Source organism: Idiotropiscis lumnitzeri, chromosome 8 (assembly GCF_059441095.1).
Source record: "Idiotropiscis lumnitzeri isolate Australia: NSW breed Sydney's pygmy pipehorse chromosome 8, RoL_Ilum_1.0, whole genome shotgun sequence".
NCBI lineage: Eukaryota > Metazoa > Chordata > Actinopteri > Syngnathiformes > Syngnathidae > Idiotropiscis > Idiotropiscis lumnitzeri.
The window spans coordinates 5636284-5645480 of NC_142398.1; the positions used below are offsets into that span (position 1 = coordinate 5636284).

The 9197-nt window shown below is 42.0% G+C and overlaps 1 protein-coding gene across 3 annotated transcripts; it reads left to right on the forward strand.

The window, feature by feature from the left end:
- The first annotated feature begins 1832 nt into the window (after positions 1 to 1832).
- Positions 1833 to 8605, forward strand: thumpd1 (THUMP domain containing 1). 3 transcript variants are annotated; one of them, XM_088303822.1, is made up of 7 exons: positions 1833 to 2086; positions 2575 to 2810; positions 3998 to 4160; positions 6236 to 6321; positions 6774 to 6936; positions 7737 to 8033; positions 8085 to 8605. In XM_088303822.1, the coding sequence occupies exons 1-7, from the start codon at positions 2035 to 2037 to the stop codon at positions 8411 to 8413; spliced, it is 1326 nt and encodes a 441-aa protein (XP_088159948.1). In that variant the 5' UTR covers positions 1833 to 2034; the 3' UTR covers positions 8414 to 8605. The 3 variants fall into 3 exon arrangements, with proteins under 3 accessions (XP_088159948.1, XP_088159949.1, XP_088159947.1); XM_088303823.1 differs by having other exon boundaries at positions 1833 to 2113; positions 7737 to 8605; XM_088303821.1 differs by having other exon boundaries at positions 7737 to 8605.
- The last annotated feature ends 592 nt before the right edge of the window (positions 8606 to 9197 follow it).

The following is a 9197-nucleotide window of genomic DNA, read 5'->3' on the forward strand; positions in this document are numbered from 1 at the left end:
TAGTGTTAATTGGTTATATTACAATTTAAAACTACAGTCAACACCTGTATATTTGCAGATTTAAAAAGAAAACGTTTTCTCTTTTCCATTTTTCCCAGTGGCACGGTAAACTACTGGTTAGCACGTCTGCCTCACAGTACCGAGGTGTAGGGTTCAATTTCGGCTCTAGCTTTCCTGTGTGGAGTTTGCATGTTCTCCATGTGCCTGTGTGGGTTTTCTTCGAATACTCCGGTTTCCTTCCACATTGCAAAAACATGCATGGTGTGTTAATTGAACAGTCTAAATTGTTCCTAGGTATGACTGTGGGTATGCATAGTTGTTTGTCAATGTTTGCCCTGCGATTGGCTGGCAACCAGTTCAGGGTGTACCTCGCCTAAACCCATAGACAGCTGCGATAGGCTCCAGCCCACCTGCAACCCTTGTGAGGAGAAGCGGCTCAGATAATGGATGGATCTTTCCCATTTTTTACCAGGATTTTTTTTCTCTGTAAAAAATATTTTATTTCATTTAAAAAAAATAATTTAATCACGGGGCCACACAGTGTGGTCACGGGCCGCCAGTATCCCATTCTTGGGTTAGACATATGCATAAAGGAAAAGAAATCATTAAAAAAGAGGGCTATTATGTTCTGGAAAAGCATATAAATATCAAATTGCTTCATCATATTGCATGTACAGAACAAACTAATAGATTACTACTTCTGAAATCAGAAGTCAAGGACAAGAGTTTGTCAACTATTTTTCAAGTAACGGTAAAAAAAAAAGCATTTGATAAAACAAATATTTTCTTGCAAAATCGCAACGCTAGTATTTATCACTTATCACCCTTTGAAATTTTGGTAGAAAAAAATGAAAGTTGATGCCGATGATTTGCTCCTCCTAAATGATATTGCTGGATTTTGACACTTATGTGTCAATTTTTGTTTTGGAACCTTTGTCTAAATTCTCACCAACAGTTGGCATCCACCAGTCATGTCAGGATCGCTTGATTTATTTTTATTTTTTTTTAAGATAGCGTGGGAATAAATAAATTTCTTTTATTCCATATATATATATATATATATACATATATTCTAACAAACAAAAGGCTCTGAAAACAGTGAGGATTTGCAGTAATTTAAAGGTTTTTAATATAAACTTTTTGCCCCAACCATGTTGTTTCTTAACTTTTTTCTGTCTGTATTTTTTCTTATTTTATTCTTTATTCAATTTATCTGATTGTTGCATTTTTGGGATCGTATTTGCATTGTTTTCTACAATTCCCAATTCACTTGTATCATCTGCAATTTGCAATTAATTGATAAAAAAAAAAAAATCCACCACCAGCAGCGTAAACACTGTTCTTCTTTGTCTCTTATTTACTGTACGTACGCCTTTTACATAGTGCCCCCTAGTGTTCACACTGAGACACCACTTGACTGCAGGCCTTTTTGTTCGAGGCTACGTTTAAGTGAACTATATGGGAAGACTGTCAAATAAACATGCAGTTGTATGCTGGAGCCTATCCCAGCTATCATCGGGCAGCAGCGGGGTATGCCCTGGACTGGTTGCTAGCCAATCGCAGGGCACACACACGAACAACCATCCCGCTCACGCTGACATCTAGGGGCAATTTAGAGTGTCCAATCAACCTGCCCTGCATGTTTTTGTAATGTGGGAGGAAACCGAAGTACCCGGAGAAAACCCACGCAGGCACAGGGAACACCTACAAACTCCACACAGGAAGGCCGCAGACGGATTAGAACCCACGACCTCTGAAGGAAAATCTAGTGCGAGGTTAATTATTGATGCGCGAAACCCGATGTGTATTCTTGTCACCCCTCGCACGCCGTAGATGTTTTCCATATTGACATTTGGACGGAACGAAGCTTCCTTATATTACATTTGATCCTATTACAGAGTGATAAGTACCATTTTGGTGTGCGTTAAATTTCTTTAAATTATCCGTTCAAATGGCTAGTGTATTTTTTCTCTGCACATTTTAGGCCCTCCTAGCATTCCATAGAAATCCTCCAACCTTGGTCCTTGGAAGTGCATGAGGGGCGTCCTCCCGTCCAAATTACATTTCCTAAAACAAAAAAGCGATAGTGAGTTGCGTTCATCATACATATAGTGTAAGTTATTTAAGTAAATAATACGTAGTACAATTTACGAATTCCTTGCGAAATGTTCGTCCTTCCTCTGAATCCATAGGTCTTGTTCAAATTAGAATGAGGTGTCCTTCATGAAATTGCATCTGCTCGCAGTTAAGTCGACCGAAACAGACAATATTTTCTTTCAAACATACTTTGGATATAAACCATTTAATATATATACTTGGTGAAACGCTTGAGTGAGCTTTTCGTCTCTCTTCGCACCCCGTAGAATCCCTCTGAAACGTAAATGCGGCGTCCTTCCGTCACCGAGTTCCATTTTCTATTTGAACGCACGTTTCTAACAACACGTTCAACTTTACTTCAATAAACCCTCGTCGTATGTTTTTTTATTGCGTTGCGTGTCGCTTTAAACCCGCTTCGCACATTGCTCGCGGATCTGAAAAAAAAAAGAGAAAAGTAAACATCCCATATATTAATAGGTGTTTCCAGTGACGTCATTGGCAAGATGTCGGCGGCGCATAACGAGTTTCGGAAGCGGGGCAAGAAGCACTTTTGTGGCGGCCAGTATCATGCAAAACGCTGGAGGGGCTCCAGGGAGCTGGAGGTGGGCATGCAGGGCATCTTGATCACATGCAACATGAACCAGAAGAAGTGCACGGCGGAGGCCTTCAACCTGCTCAGCGAGTACGCCGACAAGCTGTATGGACCCGAGAAGGTCAGTGAACGCACCGCACTGGTCCTTTATCTTTTTAGGTCTAATCAGAGCTCATCATGTTTACACATACTGTGTAAGTGTTTACACGGTTCAGAGCTGTGAAGAAGGACTTGCCCCCTAAACCTCTTAAACCGTCTTCCCACCCTCAGCAACAACAACAACTGAAATCAAACCTTTTCACTCTGTATGGCAATGAGTCTTTCACATCTCTGTGGATACGTTTTGGCCCAGTCTCGTTGCAGAAATGCAACAGCAACACGGAAGTGTTTTCAAACATAAACTGTCTTCTATAAGGTCATGCTACAGCATTCAGTTCAAGTCTGGACCTGACTAGGTGATCTTTTTTTAAGCAGTTCACAAGTAGACGAGTTGGTGTGCTTTGGATTGTTGTCCTGCTTGTAAATGCACTTCAGTTTGAGGTCACAAACTAATGACCCAACATTGTACTTCAGGATTTTCTGATAAAGAGCAGAATTCATGCTTCCATCAATCACAGAAAGTCATCCAGGTGCTGAAGTAGCAATGCATCCCGAACCATAACACGACCACGACGATGCTTGACTGATGGTGTGCTATGTTGCATTTATGCGCCAGATGTAACGACACACACACACCTTCCAAAAAGTTCAACTTTAGTTTCATCAGTCCATATAATATTCTCCCAAAAGTCTTTGGAATCATTCAGGATATTATTTTTGCAAATGTAAGGTGAGCCTTTATGTTCTTTGTGGTCAAAACTCTGCTTGAATGTCATTTTTGACCAGTGTCTTTCTTGTTATTGAGTCATGAACTCGAACCTTAACTGAGGCTTGCAGTGCCTCAGAATTTTCCCGAGTTCCTCTGCCGTCTTCCGGATGAGTCGTCATTTCTGTTGGGTAGGTTCACCAAAGTTCCATGTTTGTGGATAATTGCTTTCACCGTGGTTCGCTGGAGGCCTAAAGCTTTAGGATTGATTTTGTAATAATTTACTTTATTTTTCCACCATTCTTGAAAGTACATTTTATGTTTACTTGCTTTGTCTTCGTTTGATATTTAGACTTGTTTGATGATCATCATAAAAAGGGTTACGTTTTATGTCTCGATTAGGGTTTCAAACAAGGGTTCATTTTACTTTCAAATAAAGGTTCCAAGCACAGCATGATAATTGAAATAGTGACATTGACAAAGTGCAACCTCTCTGCTGTCAGTTTGCTGGGGACACTGGAGGCTGCACTGAAGAAGAAGATGTGGAGGAGGCGCTGAAGAAAGAGGTGGCACAGCTGCAAGCGTATGGCGGGAGTCAAGAACGACGTTTCCAGGCCCTGGAAAGCGGAGCCAACAACGTCATCTTCATCAGAACTCACAATCTGGGTAAATCATCTTGGCAGTGTTCCGAGTCACAATATCAACTGTGTTTTAGACTACATTCGGACTGCAGGCAAATGTGACTCAAATCCGATTATAATTTTTTTTTTAATGACAATCTGCACGTTTTTTTTTTTTTTCTTCAAATTCGATCAAATTCATATGGGGTCCTAGATAGGATATGTATTGGATTTTTTTGCAATGCAACCTCAGTCTGAACAGCCTGGTCACCTTACCTATACGTCAATACTTGGGAGGGCGAGTGACAATTGTCTGTTATTCTGCAAATTTTAAATAGTATTGACTTTATATTTGACTTTAATTGAATCTTTCTTGAAACGTGACGCATGAAGTGGACATGGGTGTTAGTTCGTACTAATTCACCTTTGCTTTATTTCCCCCAAATATTTCTACCTCCTCCCACATTGTGCCCTCTGTAGATATGAAATGATGAAAAGATAACAACCCCTACACACTGGACCAAATTTTCGTGCGTAAACACTACGTTGTGAGTGATGATGTCTGTTCATTTCGTTCGCACACACCAGAAACACTGAAGTTGCAGTTAATCTGTAAAAATCGTATTTCACTCGAAAATCCGAATTGAGCTTTAAGACCTGCAGTCTGAACGTAACGGTGTCACTCGTCGGGATGTGTGTGACCGGGAGAGATGCCTGCATTCCTTCTGCTCGCCTCTGGGGGCACCACATCAAATCATTTTTGATGGAAAAAAATGTAAAATAGGAAGGGGGCTGAAATAAAGAAAATTGAGAGTTCTTTTACCAAAATAGAGGTTAATGCGTTGACCCAAACACACATACAATTCACATTTTACTTCTGTATATGGACAATGTTTATTAACTGCAGCTATTGAAACAGACACTTATGGTGAGCCTGAATGAATCGGAGGTAAGAGCTTGAGAAGATGCTATGATGACCATAGTGACGGTGGCCAACTAACGGAAATGCACACAAGTTTGCTCGCGTTCATTACAATTTTGTATGCAGTATGCACCAAACTGAATCTCCCGTGAGCTGCAGTCACCACTCGCGTTTAGTCAGCAGAGTCTTACATGTTGAGTAGGTGGAAGAAACTTTGCATATTTGCACATGAAGAAAAGAGAAAAATCGAAAGGAAAAATGAGGCAGTTGGAAGCGGGGAAACAAAGCTCGGTTGGGGTTGCCTTGTGGCTCGGACCCTGCGCGGTCTCGGAGCTTCGTCAGGACCACACTGGGTGGTTTGTTGCTTCAGCTCGTGTTCTTGAAAGACGGCTAACCTGCCACTTATGTAGTGGTTGGGTGGATCGAGAACCCACAACTCAAGCTAGTTGAAAGTCCACTGCCGGAGGTTTCGGGAAGGACTTAGGGCTCGTGGGAGCAAAATCCCAAACCAAACAAAAATCAAAAAGCGAGGATGATTGTCAGGAAGCAAGAGGTCTTTCTACAGACAGCGTAGAAAAAATAGTGCTGAGATATCTGAGAAAGCTCTTGGGAGCCCTTGAAAGAGTTTTGGAATGGCGAGCAGGCTTTGGAAACTCTATGGAGAATTTTTGGGGGGCAAGTGTTGTTGAAGCGAGCTTCCGGAAAAGAAAACCTTTTATCTACTCAAGAGATGCAGATGCGCAAAGTATCTGCTCCTCAGCTCGAATTTCAAGTCAGACTCATCTCATCGACTTAGTTTGATTTGAGACAATTGAATTGTTCTTTGAGAACCTTTGTGCATTTCACCATTTCCAACTTGTATCAATTTTCATGCCTCGGCTGCAAACATCTCAATTTGAACCCATCTGAAGTTCAGGCAACAAGGATATAAGGTTTGACAATATATTGACAGTTGACATGACCAGCAAAGTGATTATGATCATAGCCTGCCAAATTCATCAATGCAACGTTCGTGAGATAAGCACAGTAAATGATACACACGAACACGTTCAAATATATTTAATATTCAATGTCATTTTGGTCCCGGAAACTGCAAAGAAAGCTTGTTGCTGCAGTTTTCACATCCATCCCTTTGGGTCAGTTTTGGTCCCGCACTGCCAAGTTGGTTAATTATTATTTAATTTTTTTATAAACCGCAGAGTCCGACAAGCTGGTTCATCACATCCTGTCCGATCTGCACGCCACCAAGAAGAAGAAGACACGGGTCATCCTTCGCATGCTGCCGGTGAGATGCAAAAATAAAAAGTTAACAGCCTGACGACAATGCACTTATAGCAAGGAAGCAACCTGACTACAAAATAATTTCAGGATTTGATTATTGGGCCAGTCCCTATTTGTGGAATGCTCTCCCTGACATTCTAAGGCAGAGACGGGCAACTGACAGCCTCTCTGGCCATGCGGCCCCCGACCACTCCTTGATTGTAGATTGCGTTTTTAAAAAAAAATCTATTTTCTGTGAATGCGTCTTTTGTGTGGACATTGCTTTTAGCAGTTTTTCTTCTAAATTGCATTCTGAGATCATTTGTTAGTGCGTAATTTCCCGCTAATTTATGACACCATATAAATGGAAAGCGCTTTTTTTAACAGCTCCAGCTCTTCTGAAATGCGCTATATAAATAAAAAGTTGTATTGTCTTGTTAGAAATGTAATAGCAACCTGGGTTTGTGTTCCACGCAGGTAACGGGCACGTGCCGGGCCTTCCCGGAGGACATGATGATTTATCTCTCCACTTTTCTGGAGCCTTGGTTCAAGAAGCCCAATCGCGCCACCTACCAGATTGCCTTCAAGGCACGCAACAACAACCACAACAAGAGGGACGACGTCATCAAGGCCATTGCCGGTAAACCACCACTGTATATTTGCATATCTGCGATAAACATTTTTGCGTCTCAGCTGCATTAAAAGGTGTCACCCATATATGTTCCTGGCTCCAATCTCCAATTGCAAATCTAGTTTGAAAATTCTTGATTATAGTTTCGGGGCACAATTTTTTTGCGTCAACCAATTACTGTTGTGGAATTAGCCGAGTTAGCCAATTAAAAAAAAAAAATCATCAGCCCTAATCCCGGGGAGTGTTTTAGAGTGGTTTCTGATTTCCCTCTCACGGTTTCATCATTGGGCCGCTTTTGTTTTCATATATTTTTTTTATCTTCTCATTTGTCTTTTAGGCAACTGTGCAAATTCACATGTCACTCAAGTGACAAAGTAAGGTAAATAAAGGAGGGGATCCCTTTTAAATCTTATTTATTTTAATGATAAAAAAGACTGAGGTCATGTTTGGAACTAGTCATGCCGCCTCTGCAAATTTTTTTTTAAAACCTACAGTGACTGACGCCGATCGAAAACTTGATGCTCAGATTAGTTGAGTTGTCAAGTCAAGATGTTTTCAACTCCTTCAATTGCCCAAAGCTAAACCAGTCCTCTCTAGGGTTATGTTTAGGTTGGATTTCTTTTAAGGGTTGGGGTTTGGTTTGGAGTCAGAGTTCTTGTTTGGATTGTTGCATTTACTGTGATAGTAAACACGTTTTGTGAACTTGGTTGCCATTTAGTGACTTAAAATAAGAAGTATTTTTGCATATCGGCGGACTCGCTTTGGGGATCCAAATAAATTTGCTTTTCCCTTATGCGTTTCCCTTGAAGTCCTGGTGGGCAAGCTGAACCCCAAGAACAAGGTGGACCTGACCCAGCCTGACCTCACCATCATATTGGAGGTGATCAAGACCGTGTGCTGTGTCAGCGTGGTCCGCGAGTACAAGCGGTACAGGAAGTACAACCTGCAGGAAGTGGTCAAAGATGAAGAGCCCAAAGAGGGGGAAGGCGGCACCGTAACCGAAAAAGCGGCAGAGCCACCCGCCGCTGAGGAGGAAGGCGGCATCGTAACCGAAAAAGGGGCCGAGGCACCCGCCGCTGAGGAGGAAGCGGCGAAGGAGGAGGAAGGTGGCGCCGTAACCGAAAAAGGGGCAGAGGCATCCGCCGCTCAGGAGGAAGGCGGCATCGTAACCGAAAAAGGGGCCGAGGCACCCGCCGCTGAGGAGGAAGCGGCGAAGGAGGAGGAAGGTGGCGCCGTAACCGAAAAAGGGGCAGAGGCATCCGCCGCTGAGGAGGAAGCGGCGAAGGAGGAGGAAGGTGGCACCATAACTGAAAAAGCAACCGGTGGCGGTGAGGTGGAAGCAGTCAAGAAAGAGGAAGGTGACACCCTAATGGAACCAGCCGCTGCAAATGGCAGTGAGGAGGAGAAGCAGCCTGGTGAGGGAGACCAGCAGGAAGAATCTACAATGGAGGACGATGATAATAAGGGGGAAGGTGATGGAGAGTAGCATTTTTTTTTTGTTTTGTTTTGTTTTTTTGTAAAACTTGGTTTTACTACTGTTTTTGTCAAGTAAGGTGAGTAAGCCAGTTATGTGCTGTTTTTTTTTAACCTTTCAGCATTATTTTTGTTTTTACATGTCATGTGTCATTCTGTTTTTCTGTGAACAAACATCCAGAATTAAACATGGTTTTGACTTGTGTATTTTTTTAATTTTATACTTTAATGTTTTGACTTACATGTCAGCACCCTCAAAAGTCTACTTCGCTGCTTTGGAACTTGTACAAACAGAACAACTACTGCTTTCCTATTAGCCCATTTGTTGTTTTGGAGCCCCAGGCATGAGATGTCGTCAAGCAGGTTTCCCCCCCCCCCCCCACACAAAAAAAATGCAAATTTTGCGGTTTGTGAGGTTAAAATAAAATTTGGATGTCTGGGTAAGCAAATGGCAGCACCTTCATGAGACTGATGTCTTCTACTTGACTGTTTCTGGAGACGTTGCCCCCCATTTGCATACTAAGGAGACCCTCAGGTGACATGGAAGTTAAAACAATTAATTTTGAGTTCCCTTGCAAACATGGGTGCTTTATATACTTCCAGGTTGTTTTGCGTGCAACTTTGATTTTGTTACTGTGAAAAACAAAGACGTAAAATTAATTGTTTGTTCATATTAAGTACGATTTCCAAACAAGCGAAAGACATCTGAAGCGAGTGCTAAACCAAAGAGGGCATCTCATGACAGGTAACTTTGCTTAGAAAAGAGGGATCCTGCTCAAATTTGCCACACATACTCA

Excerpts from the sequence above, each read along its gene's own strand:
- thumpd1 (XM_088303821.1), top strand. The coding sequence starts at position 2,035 with ATGAGGGGCGTCCTCCCGTCCAAATTACATTTCCTAAAACAAAAAAGC. Across the intron at positions 4,161-6,235 it reads CATCAGAACTCACAATCTGG|AGTCCGACAAGCTGGTTCAT; the intron begins GTAAATCATCTT and ends TATAAACCGCAG. Across the intron at positions 6,937-7,736 it reads CGTCATCAAGGCCATTGCCG|TCCTGGTGGGCAAGCTGAAC; the intron begins GTAAACCACCAC and ends TTTCCCTTGAAG.